Genomic DNA, 21,633 nt, shown 5'->3' on the forward strand with positions numbered 1-21,633 from the left:
ATTCCCACCCAGACTGGGAAGAGATGTTGATTAGCACGATAATACCAGTATCTTACATTTTGGGAATGTTTGCTATGTGCCAAGCCGGGTTTTACAGACAAGAAGGCTGAAGCTCAGATAAGTCACCTGCCCAGGGTCACACAGTAAGAAAGTGTGTCTGCCGCGGAAACCGGCACTGTTCCTGACCCCCAAGTGGCCGCGGGGTGGGGTGGGGGGCCTGAGGGCCCCTGGGGCCTCCCGCGGGACCAGCAGGGCGGCCTCCTCCCGCTTATCTCAGCCCAGGCTGCGTGTGGTCCCGCCCCCTCGGGGGAGCTGCCACTTGGAGGCGCCTGGCCGGGAAGGGCCTGGTCAGCTGTGTCCGGCGGAGGCAGCTGCTGACCCAGCTGTGGATTGTGCCAGGGGCGGAAGGGGGGCAGGGGCCCTGGGCCCCCCGTCGCGGGGGGTTGCATCATGGATCACCTCTGGGCGTACCTCTGGCCTGGAGTCCGCTCTCTCTGTCTCTTGCTCGCTGGGGCCGCCTGGGCTTCCCCACCCAAACCCCTGGACCCCAAGTTTGAAAGTAAAGGTAAGGGTGGATCGGTGTGGGACCCCCGCACCAGGTCCTGGGGGCAAAGCTCAGGCCTGAACTTCCAGCCTGGGTCCTGGGGGCCATATCGCGTTCCGAACCTCCAGTTTAGGTCCTCAGGGCCAAGCTGGTCTCTGAATCTCTTGGACTGGGACCTGGTGTAGCATACTGGGTTCTAAGACTCCAGACTGGGTCTGGAGGGGGACATAAGGTTCCCGTTTTATCTTTCCAGGGAGACTGGGACATGATATATCCTAATGGGACAGGGGCGGTGCTGGGTCTAGGCCTCGACGTCTAGAGTCCCTGAGGAGAGAGGGACCTAGCCGACCCTTCACTGGAGGGAGGGAGGGAGGACAAAGCCCGGGTCGAGGCAGAGGGCCCGGGGCCGCTGGCGACTGTAAACATGGTTTGTATGCGGGCGCCAGATCCCTCGGCCTGCCAGCTTGAGGGGAGGGGCGGGGGAGGGGGCCACGGTTGGCGTTATCGGGCCGCTGGCAGCCTGCCGGGGCCGATAGGGGAGCCCGCCACCTCCGCACACATCCAGCGGCACGCCTGCCCTGGCCTGGGGCGGGGCCGGCAGCGGGAGGCGGAGGCCTGGCTAGGTGCGCGCAGTCCAGCGCGTTGTGCGGTGGGCGGGGATGTGTGTGGGAACAGTAAGGCGAGCAACCTGTGCTTGGGAGTTCGGGGGGCACCACCTCTGGGGACCCTTCGAGGGGCCCCGCTTGGGGTAGAGAGCGAGGCGGGGCTTTTTTCTTATCGGTTGGCACAGGCGGCAGGAGGGAGGGGGGAGGACGCGGTGGCCCTAAGACAGGGTTCCCCCGACCCCCTCCCCTTGTTCCCACCCGCAGCGGCCCTGCTGGCTGCCCGCGGGCCCGAAGAGCTCCTGTGCTTCACCGAACGGTTGGAGGACCTGGTGTGTTTCTGGGAGGAAGCGGCAAGCGCCGGGGTCGGCCCCGACAACTACAGCTTCTTCTACCAGCTCGAGTGAGTGCAGCGGGGCAGGTGGAGCGCCCCCACGCTCTGAGGACGGGGCGGGTGGGCAGGACAGAGCTCGCCCCGGAGCTCACGCTTTGGGACATCTGCTGGGATCGGGGCCGGAGGGCACCTGCCCAGCTGGTCACTGGTGGGAAGCCCGCGGGGTCAGGGCTGACACGGCCCCCTAGTGGCTGGGGTTGGAACACTCCCGCGATCTCTGTTGGAGGGCGATCCCAAACTGTAGGGCAGGGACGGCACCCCTCCGATAGGACTAAGGCGTCGCGTGCGTCGGGGCTGGGACGCCCCTTGGTGGTGGTGCCCAAAATGCGCGCACGGTCCAGGCAATAACAACCTGTCGCACCCCCACCCCCAACTTGCCCCCTCGCCTCTCTGGCCCCTTGGCGCACAGGGGTGAGCCATGGAAGCCATGCAGCCTGCACCAGGCGCCCACGGCTCGCGGCGCTGTGCGTTTCTGGTGCTCGCTGCCCACGGCCGACACGTCGAGCTTCGTGCCCTTAGAGTTGCGCGTCACAGCGGTATCCTCGGGCGCTCCACGCTACCACCGTATCATCCACATCAACGAAGTAGGTAAGTGCGCAGGGAATGGGGACCTTGTCGGGTGAGGGAGTCACGGTCACCGCCCGCCTGATCAACCCCTCTCCTCAGTGCTCCTGGACCCCCCAGCGGGGCTGCTGGCGCGGCGGGCCGACGAGGGCGGCCACGTGGTACTGCGTTGGCTCCCGCCTCCCGGGGCCCCCGTGGCCAGCCTCATCCGCTACGAAGTGAACATCTCCTCTGGCAACGTCGCGGGGGGCGCACAGAAGGTGAGGCTGCCTCTACCGCCAGCCCCAAAGGCTCCATGGTGGACAGCCCCGCCTCCTCCCTCCAAACCCCGCCCAGATGGTCACCGCGGCCCCGCCCCCTGGCCGCGCCCCTCCAGGCCCCGCCTCTGACGCCCGTCATCTCCCTGCCCGAGACACCTCCACGCCCACTGACATGTCTTCTTTCCCAGTGCCTCCCCAGCCCACCTGGACCCAATCCCACTTACCCCAGTGTCCCAAATACTAGACCCCTTCAAGGTCCCGACCCGCTGGGCTCTGGCCCCGCCCCTAAATAGCCCGAGTCCGCCCTCTGCTCCCTGGGGCCCCGTCCTGATTGGCCCCGAGCCTTCCTGGAAGCCGCTTCTTGCTTTCAGTGCCCTTCCACCTCACGGCAGCGCTTGGGAAGCTGTCCTTCCTTTCTTTGATTGGCTCAGTGCCGCCACCCAGGCTTTTCTTTGCTCGCCCCGCCCCCTCTGGCCACGCCTCTCACCCAGGCCCCGCCCCCAGGTGGAGATCCTGGATGGCCGCACTGAGTGCGTGCTGAGCAACCTTCGGGGCGGAACGCGTTACACCTTCATGGTACGCGCGCGTATGGCCGAGCCGAGCTTCGGTGGCTTCTGGAGCGCCTGGTCCGAGCCTGCGTCGCTGCTGACAGCTAGTGGTGAGGCCCCAGGTAGGGGCGTAGGAGGGGCTAGGGCGGAACATGGGGCATTCCCACCACCCTGACTTCCTGCTCCTCAGACTTGGACCCCCTCATCCTGACGCTCTCCCTCATCCTCGTGCTCATCCTGATACTGCTGGCCGTGCTCGCCCTGCTCTCCCACCGCAGGTGAGCGCCCCATTCGGGCACCTAGCCCAGACTCCTCCCCACCGTTCTTTTGCTGTGGAAAGCTAGGCTCAGAGACAGGCAGGCATTTGCCCAGGGACACACAGTGAGGGGTCAGTGGCAGGGCTGGAGCAAGCCAGACCAGACCCAGACCCTTAGTTAAAATTCCCTGGGAACATTAACCTGGTTTTCCTTCAACCTCAGTGGCTGCTCCTTCTTGAATTCCTTTGCTCGTTCCTTTTCCCAATTTTATCCACTTTTGTAAAATCCCTGGATGGGCTTAATGGAAAGATTTAACACCCTGAGTGCCTCCTGCCTCTGTGGTGAAGCTCCTTAGATTCTTTACGGTAGGACCAGCCATCCTGAGGTTTTTGGAATTCCCAGCACATAACATGTGGTTTCACACCCTCAAGCCTAGGCACATGCTATTCTGTCTGCCCGGAATGCCCTTCCTGCCTTGTCTGCCAAGCAGTCTCCTAGGTGTCTTTCAAGGCCTTGTTTATTTACTTGGTTGAAAAATACGTATGGAGTGCCAACTGTGTGCTAAGCACTGGGGAGAAAGTGGAAAACAAACATGTCCCTCACCTTGTGGATCTCATAGTTGAGTCAAATAACAAGGGAACCAACAGATATTTGATTATGCATTGTGATATCACAGAAACAAGTGGGGCCTGGGGACATGACAGGATGATCAGGAAAGACCTCTGGGAGGTGACATCAGAATGGAAACCTGAAGGTTGGAAGAAGGCAGTCACATGAAAATTGAAAAGAAACAGCAAGTGCAAAAGCCCTGAGGTGGGAATGAGCTTGGAACATTGAAGCAGCTGCCAAGAAGGGCTCTCTGGCTAGAGCAGAATGTGTTAGGAGAGAGTGGTTAAATGATGAGGTGAGGGAGGTGACAGGGGGTCAGAACATGCCAGGCTGTCTGCAGGGCTGTGGGGAGGAGTTTGAATTTTATTCTGAGTACATTGGGGGAATATTATGGAAAGGAGTGAGAAGGGAAGTAACAACAGTGCATGCTGAACCCCTATGCATCCTTCAAAACCCTGTTCCAGTCAACCACCTATAGACCTTTGCAGGTGCAAGCCAGAGCCTCTGTTCCTCTGCCCCTATGCATTCTTCTGCCTCCACTGTGGTCACAAGGGGCCAGGACTATCTGTGCCCTTGTGACTGCTCCTAACAGGGTAGTGGTGGGTATTCAGTGACACATACCCATGTTCTTGGTTCTTTTGGCTTCACCAGGACTCTGAAGCAGAAGATCTGGCCTGGCATCCCAAGCCCTGAGAGTGAGTTTGAGGGCCTCTTCACCACCCACAAGGGTAACTTCCAGGTAGGTGGCATGGTTGTCTCCTCAGGGCCTGGGGCTTCCCTGCTCCTACGGCTGAACCCCAGGTCTCTGAGCAGGCTGGTGCTGTTTCCCCAGCTGTGGCTCTACCAGAATGAGGGCTGTCTTTGGTGGAGCCCCTGCACTCCCTTTGCAGAGGACCCACCCGCCCCCCTGGAAGTCCTCTCTGAGCGCTGCTGGGGGGCGACACAGGCGGTGGAGCCAGGGGCAGAGGATGAGGGACCCCTGCTGGAGCCAGTGGGCAGTGAACATACCCAGGACACCTACCTGGTGCTGGACAAGTGGTTGCTGCCCCGGAACCCACCCAGTGAGGATCTCCCACGGCCTGATGGCGGTTTGGACATAGTAGCCATGGATAAAGGCTCAGAAGCATCCTCCTACTCATCTGCTTTGTCCCTGAAGCCTGGGCCAGAGGGGGCCTTGGCTACCAGCTTTGAGTATACCATCCTGGATCCCAGCTCCCAGCTCTTGCGCCCAAGGGCACTGCCCCCTGAGCTGCCCCCCACCCCACCCCACATAAAGTACCTGTACCTCATGGTGTCTGACTCTGGCATCTCAACTGACTACAGCTCAGGGGGCTCCCAGGGAGCCCAGGGGGACTCATCGAATGGCCCCTTCTCGAACCCTTATGAGAACAGCCTCATCCCAGCCCCTGAGCCTTCACCTCCCAGCTATGTGGCCTGCTCCTAGGACTCCAGCCCTCAGATGTTTGGAGATCCAGCATGACCTCAAGTGCTAGTCCAGGCCTAAGACTTATTGAGCAGGGCTGGTGAGGCCTTCCCTCAGGACTAGGGGCATTGCTAACCTCGGCTTTCTGCCCAGTCCATCCTGCTCAGTCCCATCCTTGCAGTATTTTAAAATGTAGAGTTGTGTGTGTGTGTATGCATGAATGTGTGTGTATTTTTTTTCCTATCATGACTTCTACAAACATCCTGTAAACCCCATCTTTCCCTGGGCCCAGGCCATAGGGGCAGCAGAAAAAGGCCTTGAGCTCCATCTGAAATTCTGGATCTGGCAACCTGAATAATAATCATAATAAACCTAATTGGTCAGTATATGTTATACTAGGTGCCGTAACAAACAACCCCTAAATATGAGTGGCTTTACACATGAATATGCTTTCTCTCTCGTATTTCAGTGCAAACCTTTAGGTGAGCAGTCATCTCTGGGATGAGTCAGAAGCCCCGACCCTTCTGGTCTGTAGCTTCCCCATCCCCTGGGGCCACCCTGAGGTCTTTAGATGGGTCCTCTGCGTCTTGCCAACCAATAAGCAAAACAAACAGCACAAGATTTGGTGGGCCATTTTAGGGAGTTAGCCTAAGAAGTAGTAATCATCTCTTCTTCACAAATCCCATTGGCCAGAAATAGTCACAGGACCCCAGCTAGAACCACAGACAGCTGGGGGGAAATGTAGTTTAGCTGTACACCCCGGGAGAGGAAGGTTGTTGAATGAGCCTCTAGCTAGCCTCTGCCACTAATAATGATGACACTGTTTCATAAGGCTTTGTTTTAAATCAGGCCCTGTTCTAAGAAAGTACTCTGATGTGACCAGTGTCATCAGGTGGCTCATTGGGAGTTCTGGTTTAACCACTTTTTGTAAGTTTGACATAACCGACGAAAGATGAACATATGCAGACCTACTCTACCAATTCCACTTCGAGGTATATACCCTAAAAGGCCTCACAGACATGAACCAGGATATGTGTGCAAGAATGTTCATAAGCAGTAAATAAGTCAATCTGATGAATAAAATGGGGGTATAGTCACCCATGGAATTATATGCAGTAGGGAAAAAGGACTGAACTAAACAATATGGCCTAATCTTTTCTTTTTTAAGATTTTATTTAGTTATTTGAGAGAGAGAGAGAGCACGAGCCGGAGCCAGGCAGGCGGGGGGGGGGGGGGGGTTGTAGGCAGAGGGAGAGGGACAAGCAGACTCCCCACTCAGCAGGGGAGCCTGACCCATGGCTTGATGCCAGGACCTGGAGATCATGACCTGAGCTGAAGTCAGACACTTAACCCACTGAGCCACTCCGGTGCCCCTGGCTTAATCTTAATAACAATGTTGAGTGGGAGAAGAAGGAAGTCTCAGAAGATTACATTTATCATGAAACTTTTTATAAAGTTCAAAACAACAAAACAATATGTTGATTGGGCATAAAAGGTACATGATAATGCTATTTTTCAAAAAAGAAAAAGCACTTTAGATTCTTTAGGTCTTTGAACTTGCACGTGTTCCTGAAGTAAGTATTCCAGCCATGGGAAACTGAGGCAGAGAGACTGTCACACACCAAAACTCAAGGCTGGCCTTCAGAACTTGAACCTTTGTCTGAGCTGGGGTTACCAGCCTGGGCAGGCCATGGCGTGATTGTCATCTCTCCATCTGGTTGGAAAGCCACCCACCACTCTGCTCTAGGGCCCAGCCCACCTGGATCCAGGCAGGCTCGGAGGCAGCGTTGTCCGGGGCCTGGTGCATCCACCTGCAGCCAGCACTGGGCAGGGAAATACCGCTGGAGCAGCGACAGCTGCAGGGCATCCCCACTGTCTCCCTCTCCCCGGATCTGGAGGGCCACAATGAGCCCACAGCCCTGGCCAGGCCCAATCTGGTGGCTGAAGTGGGCAGCTGTGTCTAGAAGCAGGGCAGCCAAGTAAGCCGCTTCCTGGGGCCCCCAGTCTTCCACTAGGTACTCCTCCAGGCCATCCAGCAGCACGAGGGAGGGCGTTGGGCCTCGGGCCTCATGGGCAGAGCACAGAAGCTGAAGGAGTTCATGGGTTGACGGTGGGTACTGAAAGCGGATCTTCTAGAGGGAGGAAAAAAGGAAAAGACCAGATTCAGCTCAGGAAGCCAGGCTCCCAGCTTTAGCTGCCCTGCTGCCCTGTATACTTTCCTGCACTAGGCTCTCAGGCCTCAACTGGTTCCAGAGTGAAGCCGCTCAGAGTGGTCGAATACTCTTCTACTAGTACCCACCTCCCCTTTTTTTATATAAAAATATTTTATTTTTAAGTAATCTCTACACCGAAGGTGGGTGGGGATGGAACTTAAAAACCTGAGATTAAGAGTCGCATGCTCTACCAACTGAGCCAGCCAGGCACCCCCACCTTCTTTTTTTTATCCTGCATTTACCACTGCCCCTATTAGCTGAGAACAGGTAAGTTTTTTCGCCAGGTCTCTAAGTCAATCTTTCCACGGAAAACCCGCTGGTAGGTAGGTTCTCAGTGGGACCTACTGATTGGTCCCGAAAGAAAAGCCGGTGTCCAAACAAGACGCTGGTTTAGCCCCACCTCTTACCCACCCCCTTGACTCCACCTTTTGGGCGTCTCCTCTCGCTAACTCCGCCCCCCCGGGACAGTTTCCCAATCGTAACAAAGCTTCCTATGGTCCCGCCCCCCCCTTCCGCTCATTAATGAGTCCGCCCCACAATGGCCGCTCCGGCTCGCTCTCCCTCCGTCCCCTCCATTGGCCTGTCTACCTGTCATTCAATCCTCAACAGACTCAGGTACTAACTAGTCCGCCTTCGGTCCCATCCCTCGGTTACCTGTAGCCGCAGGGGGTCGAGCGCTGCTCCTCTCCCGCGGGGCAGGCTTTGAAGAGGCCTCCGGGTGAGGAAGAGGACGGGGCCTCGGCCCTCTCCTGCCGCTTCCAGGGCCGCCGCGAATAGCAGCGCCGTCTTTCCAGACCCTGGACCGCCGAGGAGCAGCAAGGGCGGTCCAGCTTCAGCCGTGTTCTCCTCCTCGGACTCTGCCGAGCTGCCCAGGTTTAGCACCCGCCTCAGCACCTCCGCCATTCGCAACATACTTCTGTCCAATCAGCGGCCCGTTCCTGCCCTTAATCCCGCCCAAGCCGAGGTCTCATTGGTTACAATGCATTAGCTTCTCCATTGGTTCATGGATCTGCCATCAAAGTTAGATTGGCCTTTACTAGCTCCTCCCCCCGGTGAAGGGGCAAATAACTTAAGTTTGAGGGAGCAGGAATGGAGGCGTTTGAGGGAGAAAAGGCCCTTCCTTTGCGCAAGTTGGCTTAGGAAAGCAGCACGAATATTATTATTGTGAACTAATCAGCTAATCAGACAAATATAAGGATCGAGAGTTGAAGGAAACAGGTCCTAATCACTGACACATTACTTAAAGTCTCCTAGCCTCAGTCTGCTCACCTGTAAAATGGAGCTCATGATCAGAGGAATATTATGATGAATGTGTCTGTGTGTGTTTCTGCTGATGTCACCCAATGACAGCTGAGAAGGTGAGTGATGGAGGAGCTTGTGTGCTTCTTTCTCCGCACCTTAGTATTGGCACAAGCTTGTGTTGGAGGCTGCAGGCTCAGAAACATTCGTGGGCAAAAAGCAGCAGCCATCTCTGAGAATCTGTGAGAAGAGGAGTCTCAGCTGACTTCCTCTTTGTCCTGGGGGCTCCTTGGGTTTTCTTGGGGTGAGGGGGCGGGCATGACCATAGACCAAAGAAGGTGCCAGGAGAGACAAAGACGCACACGGGGTGGGAGACTAAGGGACAGCCAAGGCAGAGACGTTGTCTTGTTCACTTAGGTGTCTCCAGCGCCCAGAACAGTGACTGGATCATTGTAAATTCCCAATATATGCTTGTTAAACGAATGAATGAAGAAAGGAAGGTAGGATTGATGAGAAACTGGGAAAGGAGGGGGAACAAGATAAGTGGCTAAGTGATGGCTGGCTGGGTCTCCTCACCCAGACTTCGCCCCACAGCTGCCACTCACCCCTGTTGCCCTGGCAACTCTGTCTCCTGGTAACTTCAAAGTGGTGCTGTTGCCAGGAGACCCAGGGGCGGGGCGGAACTGATATTTCCTGGGCTTTTTCTCTCCCTCTGGGGCCAGAAAACAGATCCACAGCATCCCCCAATACACCCACCCACACAGCCAGTCACCTCCACACCCCTCTACACACACGCGCTCACACACACACACACACACACACACACCATGGCATCTCTGCATATATTCTACTTCCAGAACTCCCATCACCCACATGTTCATAGCCCTATCCTGACACAAACCATCCCATACACTTTCTCCCACATTTACGTCCCCACACCATTTCCCTTGCACACACACTAAAACACACTCTGATACAACCATACTATTGCTATTACACACACACACACACGTGCACACACATAGATACATTTCATTTCAGTTAATGTGCCTGCAGCTCTTTCTACACACAAACACACGAAGCACACTGTTACACTCCTTGTCAAACGTACCACCTCAACCCCCCCCCCAACAGATGCACAACCCATGATTCACCTCACTTTGCAACCCTCCAAATGCACAAGCACCCAGTAGTGACATACTGGGTGACACACAGTATCACATAGTCGTGCAGTTACATACATACACGGGAGCATGCCGAACACAGCCCCACTGCACTCCGTATTCCCTTGCTGAGAGCACTCAGCTCCCAAATATCCCTGTGGCTCACACCCACTCCATTAAGGTCTTGGTCAAATATCACCTACTCAGAGAGGCTTTCCCTGGTCACCTGTGTAAAAATGCATGCCCTACACTCTTTATCCATCTTTCTTTTCAAATAACTTATCATTTCCAATGTTATCTACTTATTGCCTCTCTTGTCACTAGAATGTCAACTCCACCAGGGAGGTTCTTTCTTTTGTTCATTGCTCGGCCCCCACTTCCTAGAACAGCACCCAGAACACAGCAGGTGCTTGTAAATGTAGACTGAGTACGTTGGCAGAGATGCAAATGTTTGGCATATTTCTTGTACACATAGTACTTCTTTCTCTCACTTCTCAGATGCCTGTCTTCATGTCCTGGTGGAAGGACCCTTACTGTAAAGAAGCTCCCAGGAGGAGGGAGGACCAAAGTGTGAAGGGACAGGGGAGTGGACAGCCCAGAGTCAGTCTGTGTTTCTCCCTCATATTTCAGCATCAAGTGATTAATTCATTCATTTAATAAAATTTTATTGAGCACCTAGTGCCAGGCACTGTTCTAGGCACCAGGGCTTCAGCAGTGAAAAGACAATTAAGAGTGGCTTAGTCAGTTGAGCATCTGCCTTCGGCTCAGGTCGTGATCTCGAGGTCCTGGGATCAAGCCCTGTGTCAGGCTCCCTACTCAGCAAGGAGTCTGCTTCTCCCTCTCTTTGCCCCTTCTCCCCATTCATGCTCTCTCTCTCAAATAAATGAATAAATAAATAAAATCTTTAAAAAAAAAAAAAGACAACTAAGTCTCTGTCCTTGTGGAGCTGACATCCTAGTGAGGGAGAAGATAATGGCCACTAAGCATAACGAGGAGTTTAAGTAGTCTGTGAGTGGATGACAAGTGTATGCCAAAAAAATTTGCACAGGGTAAACAAGAGCTGGAAAGACCAGTTGTTTGATTTTGCAATTTGAAATAGAGTGGAAGGGGGAGGCTTCACTGAGAAGGTGACATTTGAATAAAGGCCTGAAGGAGGTGAGGGAGTGAACCATGTATATGGGGGGAGGGGGGGAGGCGGGGTGCGGAAGAGCATTCCAAGCGGTGGCACCTCTAAGTGCAAAGGCTCTGAGGCACTGGGAGAACTTTGGCTTTTACCAGCATGCATGGGGAGCCAGCCACAAGAGGCTTTGAGCAGAGGATGGTTGTGGTCTTACTTACATTATAAACCAGAACTAGGTTTTAGTTGAGTTAGAAATTCTGTGGGACCTACGGGGGCATGTTGAGGAATCTTTTGAATATGTACATATGCCCTAGTCTGGATTTTATACCTAAAATTATCCATCCTGGGATGAGGGTGTGGACACAGCGAGACCAGCTGTCTCCACCCTCTCTAGCAGGCCCGAACGCTTCTTTGTGTCTGGCAATCCCCACTTTACCCTTTCTTGGCCAGCACTTAATTTCAGAACCGCGGACAGCGCCAGCTGGTTTGCCTGGAGTGCTGTCCGCTGTGCTGAAGTTTTGCTTCTGTCCTGGCCCGCATGGAGGTAGCTGTGGGACAGAAGGAACCATGGCTCTCAGGGGTGCGATCCCTGGAAATAGGAGCTCTGTTTGGTGAAGAAGGGGGCTCCGTGATTCTATCCCTCCTCTGCCTTAAGCCCTCTCATGCTCTCATATCATTTCCCATGGCCCACAATCAGCCCCACCACCTATGCCACCTCCTCTCCCTCTATCTGCCTCTTCCCTGGCTCACCTGAGCCACACAGGCCTCCTCACTGTTCCCTGAACACAGCAGACTGGTTCCCACCTCAGGGCTTTCGTGCTTGCTCTTCCCTCTGCCTCGAACGTTCCTTCCCCCCTGCCATATTTACATAGCTCTCTCCTCCCTCCTTCATGCCTCTTTAAATTGCAAACCGTGTCCCCATCCTAAAGTTGTCCCATTGTCTTCTCTAGCTTTAATTTTCTCCTATCACTTATCAATATCTAATATATCAGAGATCCCAAACCCTGACCTAAACCCTTGATCCTAGAGTTTGGAATTCAGAACTTTTCAGATTTTTAAAAAGTACTATGGTATAAGACTATGTATTGCATAACATCCCTAGTGGGGCCTGGGATGACATCTCAAAATCAAACACTTTCCTTTATCTGCAATGAAACAACAATATTTACATCAAGTTCAATAAATAAAAGGTATAATAACCTTATGTCAGTAAAGGTCAGGTTTTGCCACAAGTGGGTTATGAAAAAATTTTGGTTTTCAGACCTTTTTGGAATTTGGCACTGTGACTCTGTATCTAGCTTATTTATCTTGTTGTCTGTCTCTCACATATTAGAATGTTAGCTCCCTGAGGCAGAGATTTGTGTCCGACCTGTTCACTGCTACAGCCCCTGGCACACAGTAGGTGATCCACAGTGTTTGTTGAATGAATGAATGAATGAATGAATGAATGAATGAATAGAAGGGGGGGAGCAGATAACCCTTCGCTGGTTCCTGAATGACTCCATGCCCCGAATGGCCTGTCTGAAGCCAGAGCCACAGTGGGCTGTGGGGAGGTCTGTGCCTCCATGCCCTTCCTATCCTGGTTTCCACTGGGTCCTCAAGGGTTGGGTCTCAGCACAATATCATTCAGAACCCTTGCCCCTATCAACGCAGCCAGGGGGTTGGCATGGAGGTTCCTAGTGCCCTCGTCCTATTCCCTGTGTCCTCTGCACCCTGGCCATAGTCAGAAACAGGCTAGCTGTCTGGAGGAGTCATGTGAGGCCCCTCACCATGTGTTTGTGTGCCTTACATGTAGCTTGTGGGACTGAAGAAACAACAGAACAGAGAGGTTAACTTTCCTGAGGTCATGCAACCAGGAAATGCTGAGCCAGGATTTAAATCCAAGTCGCTGGCTCAATGACCCCACACTGCTTTTCCATAATCACTCTCAGATCCACTGTGACAATAAACGCACATACCAGTGATTAAATTCTTCCACACCCCAACACCTGGGGGAGGAGGAAGGCAGGTGGCCAAACTTCTGTTACAAACAGGTCTTTATTAAAGATAAGGAGGGGGCAGGAAAGGGGGGCAGTGTCTCCTCTGCCCACTGCCTTTGGCTGCCTGGGGCAGGGGAGCCCTCTCTGCTCCACTCATGCCCCCGCATGATGGCACGTCTGCAGGAGGCTGGGGCCCAGGATGGGGGGCACTGGAAAGAACAAGGGCAGATTCCAAGGCAAAAAAAAGTCCCTTCCCATAGCCCTAATAACAGGAGGGTTTGGAGTGACCTGGGAACAGACAAGGGGAGACACAGCACCCTGAACCCCAAAACCTCTGAACTGGGGCAAGCCCTGCATAAGTTGGGAGTTAGGAGGGACTGAGTGAGGGATTGCACATGGGGGAGGGCCTGAGAGAGGAAGGGGTGCCCCAAGGACCCTGCCATGGGGGAGCCTGCCCCCCATGCTCTAGCTGGACTCTCTGGAATCTGAGAGAGGACCCGATGACAAGGGATGACCCCATCTCCCTCTCCTCCCTTGCTCGTTCTTAGACATTGGCGGTCCCCCATTGACTGGAATCATACCCACCCATCCTAGAAATTCTGAAAACCAAGGACTTCTATTGGTTGTTCAGACGCTGAACACTAACTGGAGTTACCCTCTTGCCTGAGATGTCAAAGACATGAGGGGAGGCTCCCATTGGCTGGAGTAAACTCCTTTTAGGTAGAAATTTTAGAACTGGGGGCTCCCATTGGCTGAACAATGGCCAATGGGGTCAGGTTTTGGCTCTTAAAAGAGCAATGCTAGGGGCAAGGGCCCTCCCAGTTATGCCCACTTGGGTATCCCAGAGGGCAAGAGAGGCAGGGGGCTCCCCAAATGTCCTCCCAGCCAGCCTCTAATGCCTAGGCCGGGCTGGTTTGTGCACTGAGGGCTCTGGCACTCACATGGCACACGCACACACACGTGTGGCAGGGAAGGAATGGGGACCTGGCAGATTCTGGGAGGGCGGTGGGGCCTCACAACAGGTGGTCACGGCTGGCAAACAGGTAAGGGCTGAAGTTGTCCCGGTGGAAGGGGGAGGGATAGAGTCCACTAAGGGTGTACAGGTCCCGAAGCAGGGGCGTGGGCAGGAGCAACTTCCGACCACGTCCGCCACCCCCACCCGGCCCCCCAGGCCCAGGGGAGGAGGGTGAGGGGCCCTGGCTGGGGGTTGGTGCTGGCAGGGGTAGGGGCAGGGGCAGGGGCGTCGGCTCAGACCTCAATCGAGGACGGGGCACACGGGGCGACGAACACATGGCTGGAGCCCTGGAGGACACGCAGCTGGGGATCAGGTGGCCACGGCGGGCACAGTTCTGCGACTCTGGGGGTCAGGGTCAGAGGTCAGGGGATCAGAAAGCTTGGGAGGGGGCCACGAGAGCATAGGCGAGACCTCTGTGGCAGTGACTGTGACCTGGAAGTCCCCCCGGTTTTCCCCCCACTCCCTCGACACTCACTGGATGGGGTGAGCCGTGCCGGTGTCGAATGCGGCCTGCAGGCTTCAGGTTCCTAAGACAAAGAGGCAGAAGGAAGGGGCTAGCGGCCCCCTGGGCCCCGCTGGCCACAGCCATGAGGGGTTCATCAGGCAGAGCCAGTGGAAAAGACAACTAGAAGGGCCCAACATAACCATAACACACCCTTCTATTTTGTGTGACTGTCCCCCAGGACCAAGGTCTACAGAGACGAGCAATCCCTCTACCTCCCCATGGCCTGGAGACCCCACCTCTTGCCTGACTTCCTGCCTCCTTGGTCCCCCTCCACCCACCACCCTCTCCAGCCGGGAGCAGACCCCCGGCCCCCCTTACCTGGGCAACACTTAACTTTTCGAGGGGGCTGTCCATGGTGGGGGCTTGGCCCAGGTCCTCCCAGGGGGAGAGCCTTCGGCCAGAGGGCCGCCGGCTCTGGAAGTTGTGTACGACACAGGTGACCTGGGACAGAGTGAGAGGGGCATGTTGAGGCCTGAAGCCAATAATATAAGAATGGCATAAATACCATCCCCATTTTTCAGATAAGGAAACTGAGGCTCAGGTATTCAGTTAACATTTTTCCAGTACATTTATGTGCCAGGCACCATTCTTTCCACCTTACTAAGAGGTAGGTACTATTATTATTTATTCCAAAGCGCCGTGACTAGGGTGAGGCAAGTAAAGCCGAGTGGTGCAAAGGCAGGATCTGATCCTGTCTTCTAAGTTTTTGATATTTTGGACATCATATGTTTTTGCATCAATTTTTTTTTAAATTTTATTTATTTATTTGAGAGAGAGAGAATGAGAGACAGAGAGCATGAGAGGGAGGAGGGTCAGAGGGAGAAGCAGACTCCCCGCCGAGCAGGGAGCCCGATGCGGGACTCGATCCAGGGACTCCAGGATCATGACCTGAGCCGAAGGCAGTCGCTTAACCAACTGAGCCACCCAGGCGCCCCGCATTAATTTTGGTTTTTAAAGATATCTCATTAAAACATTACTTATCTTGATTACTGAGTGCCTTGGTGGCCCTTTAAATTCTGCACTCAAAGCAAGGACCTCACTCTACTTACCCTGGTCCTGGTCCTGTCATCCCATTTCACAGATGAGAACATCCAGGCAGGGTAAGGTAAGGGACTCGCCCAAGGTCACACAGAGTCCACACCCTTCAGTATCGTGTGGTCCAGCTTCTTGGGTCAGAGAGCTGATAGAGGGTCTCCCATACTGGAATGGCTGGCAAGGTGGCTCACCAGAAAAGTTGCGATGGCTGCGCCTGTCAGGAAGCCCGCCAGCACGTCGGACCAGTGGTTGCGGTACTCGGCCACGCGGACCACGCCCACCAGGAAGGCGGGGCACAGCAGGGCCAGGCAGAGCGAGGGTTTGACCAGGCGGGAGCCCTTCACGCGGAACACGAGAGTCACGTACATCTGTGGGAGCCAGAGCAGTCAGGGGACGCATGGCAGCACAGCTGCCGAACCCAAGTGGATCCTGCCTTCCGGGCCAGAGGGCGTGGCCAGAATCCCTAGGAATGGCATTGGGGCCGGAGGCTCCAGGCAACAGAGCAAGGGGGACAGGAGTTCAGGGATGGAGTCGTGAACTCCCAGCAGGCCCTTGCAGGGATGGGGGCGTGGCCAGGGCACCAAAGAGCAGTGGACGGAGTCTGGGGCCCAGGTCTCCCCAGGACCAATCACAGATTGGGAAAGATCCTTGCTAGGTTAGTGCACAGCTTCAGAACCAGAGGGTGGAGTCAAGGCCCAAGGGGGCAGGTCCGGGAACTCCAGGAGGTGGAATCCCCAAACCCCAGGGATCCACTGACAAGAATAGAAACTAGTCCTGGACGTTAGATAAAGGAGTCAAAGCAACAGGAGGTGGGAACCAAGGAAAAGCTGGGGACAGAGGAAGTCCCAGTGGGTCAAGTCGGGGACGTGGCCAGATCAAGAAAGGGCAAGGACAAAGGGAGGGGTCCTCCCTCCCAGGCTCCAGGGGACCCGAGTTGAAAGCCCACCCACCCAGTGTCCCAGCCAATATTTAGGGACCTATAGCATCATGGGGACATGGCGAGGCTCCAGGGAATGGAGTGCAGTGCTCCAGGAACAGTGTTTGGTCCCACGGGGTGGAGCCAACAGCCTCCTTTGGGTGTGGCATTCCTGGGCCAGGGGCGTGGCCAGACCCAAAAGAGGCAGTCAAGAACAGGGCAATGAACTCTGGCCCGCCGGCCCGAGGAGTGGGGCCACCCCAGGGACAGTGCCCCAGCACCGGGGTGTGACTTTACCCCGGAAAGGAATCAGAGGTTCCAGCCCAGAGTGGCCTCCTTGCCCACTGGCCGCCCCCCATCTTTGTGCCTCTCTTCTGGGGCTCACCGCTGTGTAGGTGACTGCATAGGCGCATAGGGCAGCATCCTTGCAGGGGAAGGCACGGCGCGCAGCGGCCACCAGGCTGGGGCTGCCGGCACAAGCACCCTGGTCGGTGACGAAGCGGTCGGGTCCTGGCCTGTCGGGCGAGGGCGGTGGGCAGCCCAGGGCCGTGTAGTTGGGGCGGCACACGGACAGGAAGTGCGGCGTAGGGTTGCCAGTCACCACCTGCCCCGCATTAGCGAAGATGGTGGTGGTGAAGAGGCCGAAGGAGTAGACCCCTGGCGGTGGGGTGGGAGAGGGAGTTCATGCTGGGCCCCTGATACCCCAGGGGCCCTCCTCCTGTGAGCCCCTATGGCTCATCTGGGCGCCTTGTTCCTGTGACCATCATTAAAGCACAGCTGGGAATCCCCCTAAAGCCATATCCCATTATCGCTGGGCCAAGGTTCTCTCCCCTTGGGACCACTATGAGGATACTCTGAGCCTCTTGCTTCTGTCCCCCTTGGATTACTACCATGTCAGGAGCGGGTCCTCCCCTGGAACCCCAAAATAGTTGGGCTAGGACACCTCAACAGCATGACATCAGGATTGGGCCCATGCCTGATGGCATTTCTGGGCCACTTTACACCTGCCCTGGACTCACTGTTACTGAGTTGATCACTTTTTTCCTGGCTCAACAGTCAGCCAGAGCTAGATCTCTCCAGCCCTCTGTCATAGGGACCACCATTTTGGATGAGCTCTGCCCTTCTATACCATGGCCACCGACTGTGGCTGGAACCACACAGTGGGGTCTCATCTTCCTGCTTGGGGTGGGTGGGGTGGACTGGTGTTTGGCCTGGGCCTGTGTCCCCCTCTTCTGCATTGAGACTCTCCTCGTAGCAATCTGGGGCCCTGACCATTGCCACCATGGTTGGATTAGGCCCCACCATTGTGCCTAGAACCTCTGTTGTGCCTGGCCTTAGCCACATCCCTCTTCACCTCATGAGGCACCATCATGGCAGTTCTAGGCTCTTTCCCCATAAAATGATTATGGCTGAATCTGGCCCAGATCTCCTTTGCATAGCTGACCCCCTGGCCACATCACTCACCCAGGAAGCGGACCAGCCTCCGCAGTGGGGGGCTGAAGCGGCAGCAGGCCCCAGACACGATGGTGCTCTCCCCGATGATGGGGATGGCTGAGGGTGGCGCGGGGAAAAAGGCACGCGCCAGCTCCCCCAGCAGGATCTGTGGGCAAGATCAAGGCAGGGTCTTCCTGGCCTTCAAATCCAACCCTCCACCCACCTCCACCTGCCCCTCCTGCCGCCTGGGTCTGACCAAGGCTACCCCCAGTCTCACCGTGAGGGTGGGCCCAGCAGTGACCAGGGCATAGATCAGTGCAGGAGGCACTCGGCTGGCAGCCTCAGGCCCTGGGTAAGGCTTGGCATAGGTATTGTCATAGCAGAAGAACCCCTGGGTGTGTACGGGGAAGGTGTCCGTGAACTCCAGGCGGTAAGCAAGCAGGACCACGATGCCCAGAAGCACTGACTGCCACCCAGTCATGGCAGGGAGACAGAGAGAGAAGAGACAGGGTCAGGTCCAAGCTGGGGCCATGCCGAGAGACACAGAGATGGAGAGAGACCGAGATGGGGAGGAGAGACAGACAGATCAAGCCTGAGGGAGATACAAAGGGTAGGAGACACAGAGAGAAGCTGGGAATGGTCGGGGCCTGGGAGACACAAAGGGACAGAAACAGAAAGAGAAGACAGGAGGGGAGGGGAGGGCAGAGGAGGAGAAGAGAAAGAGAAGGGACTAGTAGAATGGAAAGGAGAGAGGAGACAGGATGGGGGAGAGCGAGTGAGGACTGGGCCAGGGCTCAGACCAGAGAGAGGGGTCAGTGGGGGCCGGGGACATAGACCAAGAGGGGAAAAGATAAAACTGCTAGTAGAAGTTCTAGCAGCTTCCAGAAGTACAACTGTTACTGGGGGCAGGACATCATACTGAACCTCTTCCGTGAATTAATACATCTTACCTTCATAACTGCCCTAGGAGAAAGGGACTCTGATTACGCCTATTTGACAGCCAAGGAAACTGAAGCTCAAGAGGGTATGTGAGGTACCCAGAGTTCTGTGGTAAGGGTGGGCTTGGAACTCTGGGAGTGTCACTTTTGAACACCCCTCCTCCCCGCTGAGGGTCTGGGAGCGAGTCTGGGGGGGTGGACTGGCGGGGTGAGAGTTACTGGGTTCCTCACCTCCACGAAGACAAAGCAAGGAATGATGGAGAAACTCCTCTTCGACTGGGGTCTCCCTCCTGCCATGGTGAATACCGGCCCTGTGGAGGTGGGGAGGGAATGGGACGGCCAGGGTGGGGCCTAGGGGGAGGCTCTGGTCACCCGCCTGAGTCTCTGGCCACACCATGACCCCCCTCCCCCTGGCCCCAGACCCCAGAACTACTACAAAGGAGCCCTGGCTCCACCCACTGAGCCTTCTGGCCATGACTCTGAATATCCAGGATTCTGCCCATTGGAGGCCTCCCCTGACACAACCAGCCCAGCTCATCCTCTGCCAGGGATCCCAGAGATTCTATAGTGGTCTTCTCCCCCAACAGCCCACATAGGAGATTCGGACCCCAAGCTTTTTAGGAGGGTCTCTCCTCCTTACCATACAGGTCACCTCCCCATAGCCCTTGGAAGAGACTTCTCCAGCTTAACGGGACCCCTCCCCCACAGAGAAGGGTCCTCACCCCCACTGGTTTTTAGGAGACCCCATTCTCTTTCCCCATGTGCTTTATAATGGACCCCATGCTCTGTGTCCCCCACATCCACCAGGTTCCTCCTCTGAGTCCCTTCCCCCATGGCCCACAGGGGCCTCTCTCTCCTGTCCCCATGGGCTGTGCCTGACTGATTCTCGGGCTGATGGCCAGGCCCTCCTTCTATCCCAGCTGCCTCCCCCTTTCCCCTCCTCCCAGCCTGTCTGCCTGTCTGTGTCGTGAGGGGGTTATCTTCTCCCAACAAGCCCCCTCTCCCCCCAATCTAACCTCGGTCCCCAGCACTGAGGGGCCAACAGAGCCACATCTGCTCGACCCATTCTCCCAGGCTGACCTCACCTGTGAAAGGGCCCTATGGCTTCCCACAGGCCTCCGCCACACCCACAGACTCACAGCCGCTCCTGGCGGCCAGCAGGGCAGGGATGGTCAACCCCATTGCACAGATGTGGAAACTGAGGCCCAGGAAGGTGAGGGTAGGCACTCTGGGTCCAGTGCCCCATCCACGCAGCTTGCTCTGCAGTGTGACATGTGGGGTGAGGGTCACCAGAGATCTCAGATGCCCATGTGGCCAGGGCCCCTCACCCTTCCAGAGACACAATCACACATGCTGGCATCCCTAGAGTACACAACTCAGCCACAGCCTCCAGCCCAAACACCACACACACACACACACACACACGGTATAGCACTTGTCCATTCCACCAACAAGGATCCAGTGCCTGCTGGGTTCTAGGCACTTTGCCTGTGGTGAACAAGACAGGCCTGCTCATTCAGACAGGTGCCCAGCACCCACTACACACAACTGCACACTCACACACATGGCCCAGGGTGCACACAGCCTGTCACAGACACCCACGCAGATCAAACCACTCCCCCCCCACACGCACACACAGTCATAGGGACACAAGGGGGGGGTCCTTCATCCACTTCACAGCCCCGCACACAGCCCCACACAAGCACTCACCCCACCCGCATCAGGGACATAGCCTCAGGGCTGCCACCACACTGCGAGTTACATCAAAAAGAGTCACCACACACACTGGGGGTCATAAACCGGTCACGGCGTCACACCCCCAATTACCAGGCACTCAGTGACAGCCACACACATTAACAGTCTCTGTCTCATCCACACCGACACTCACAGGAAAGACGATGTCATCCACAAGCTCAGCCACATGGCCACGCAAGGGCACATACATGGACCACGACACGGACTTGCACACCGAGCCACACAAGAAAGGCGCATGATCAGAGCCCCACACTGAGACATAAAAATGGGCCCCCACACCCTCAGAAGGAACACACAATGGCAGTCATAGGCACACAACCGTACAGCCACGGAGCCGGCCCGCACAGTCGGTGATAGCCGTCACAACAGCACAGCCATACACACCCTCAGCGTGACACCCGTGATGCCAGCCCCACAATGACAGCCACAGGAGAGTCACACATACACCACACAGACCACACAGGCATCCCCAAAGCCACACAATTACAGTTACACAACCACACGCTGACACAAAAAGACAACCGCACAATCACAGTCACCCTCACCACCTGCCGCTTGGCTTCTCCGGCCCGGGGTCCCCTCTCCACGCTCCCCTCCCGGAGCCCGGTTCTCAAGCCCCAGCTCACTGCCTCCCCTCCCCCTCCCTGCGCCGGACCCACAGGGGACCCGACCCCTCGGGAGCTGAACCCTGGCCGGACAGACAGACCGAGGGTCGGTAGCCCGCGAGAGGGGGTGCCGGGAGCGCCCCAGGCCCCTCTCCCTCACCGGGTCGAGGCTGTCACGGTCTGAGCCCCCGCTCCGCTTAGACGTCACCAGGGCGGCAGGACGAACGAACGGGACGGCAGGCCCCGCGGGGGACACGGAGACGGGAGACGCCGGCGGCCTGGCAGCGCCGCGCAGGCTCAGCGAAGGGGCGAGGGGCGGGGCCTCCGGGTGCTTTATTTGCATAACCCCGCGGGGCGGGGACTCGCGGCGTCTCATTAGCATGGTCCGGGGCGGGGCCTCTGTTGCTCTTGGGGGCCCGAGAGGGTTAAGACAAATGTGGGAGGGAATGAAGGATGCAGGTTGAGGGAGAACTAGGCGGTGGGGGCGCTGAGGGGAAGAGGAGGGCAAGGTGAGA

At 56.2% G+C, this 21,633-nt stretch overlaps 3 protein-coding genes and 1 long non-coding RNA gene across 8 annotated transcripts; 2 read left to right on the top strand and 2 right to left on the bottom strand.

Annotated features, from left to right (window-relative positions):
- Nucleotides 1-312: 312 nt before the first annotated feature.
- On the top strand, nucleotides 313-5,636 carry EPOR (erythropoietin receptor). Of its 2 annotated transcripts, none has more exons than XM_045863874.2 (8): nucleotides 313-565; nucleotides 1,414-1,549; nucleotides 1,950-2,128; nucleotides 2,207-2,364; nucleotides 2,869-3,022; nucleotides 3,103-3,190; nucleotides 4,430-4,517; nucleotides 4,611-5,636. In XM_045863874.2, the coding sequence occupies exons 1-8, from the start codon at nucleotides 451-453 to the stop codon at nucleotides 5,220-5,222; spliced, it is 1,530 nt and encodes a 509-aa protein (XP_045719830.1). In that variant the 5' UTR covers nucleotides 313-450; the 3' UTR covers nucleotides 5,223-5,636. The 2 variants fall into 2 exon arrangements, with proteins under 2 accessions (XP_045719830.1, XP_064426698.1); XM_064570628.1 differs by having other exon boundaries at nucleotides 4,669-5,135.
- Nucleotides 5,637-6,618: 982 nt separating this feature from the next.
- SWSAP1 (SWIM-type zinc finger 7 associated protein 1) lies at nucleotides 6,619-8,330 on the bottom strand. The gene is made up of 2 exons (XM_045863875.3): nucleotides 8,069-8,330; nucleotides 6,619-7,333 (listed from the first exon to the last, which is right to left on the bottom strand). Exons 1-2 carry the CDS (start codon nucleotides 8,324-8,326, stop codon nucleotides 6,830-6,832), a joined length of 762 nt encoding a protein of 253 aa, XP_045719831.3. The 5' UTR covers nucleotides 8,327-8,330; the 3' UTR covers nucleotides 6,619-6,829.
- LOC135361583 (uncharacterized) lies at nucleotides 8,327-10,716 on the top strand. The gene is made up of 3 exons (XR_010405047.1): nucleotides 8,327-8,772; nucleotides 9,071-9,153; nucleotides 10,315-10,716. It is a non-coding gene; the product is annotated as an uncharacterized LOC135361583 (long non-coding RNA).
- A 2,244-nt stretch (nucleotides 10,717-12,960) lies between these two features.
- Nucleotides 12,961-21,464, bottom strand: PLPPR2 (phospholipid phosphatase related 2). Of its 4 annotated transcripts, none has more exons than XM_064570662.1 (10): nucleotides 21,279-21,464; nucleotides 19,844-20,018; nucleotides 18,990-19,069; nucleotides 18,098-18,286; nucleotides 17,851-17,986; nucleotides 16,772-16,990; nucleotides 15,662-15,838; nucleotides 14,770-14,876; nucleotides 14,406-14,457; nucleotides 12,961-14,272 (listed from the first exon to the last, which is right to left on the bottom strand). In XM_064570662.1, exons 3-10 carry the CDS (start codon nucleotides 19,053-19,055, stop codon nucleotides 13,929-13,931), a joined length of 1,290 nt encoding a protein of 429 aa, XP_064426732.1. In that variant the 5' UTR covers nucleotides 19,056-19,069; nucleotides 19,844-20,018; nucleotides 21,279-21,464; the 3' UTR covers nucleotides 12,961-13,928. The 4 variants fall into 4 exon arrangements, with proteins under 4 accessions (XP_064426732.1, XP_064426720.1, XP_064426724.1 ...); XM_064570650.1 differs by having other exon boundaries at nucleotides 14,754-14,876; nucleotides 16,772-17,043; XM_064570654.1 differs by having other exon boundaries at nucleotides 14,754-14,876; nucleotides 16,772-17,043; nucleotides 18,990-19,109.
- Between the last annotated feature and the right edge of the window lie 169 nt (nucleotides 21,465-21,633).

Source organism: Mirounga angustirostris, unplaced genomic scaffold (assembly GCF_029215605.1).
Source record: "Mirounga angustirostris isolate CCGP_5_RB_7025 unplaced genomic scaffold, mMirAng1.0.hap1 SCAF_1, whole genome shotgun sequence".
Lineage (NCBI taxonomy): Eukaryota > Metazoa > Chordata > Mammalia > Carnivora > Phocidae > Mirounga > Mirounga angustirostris.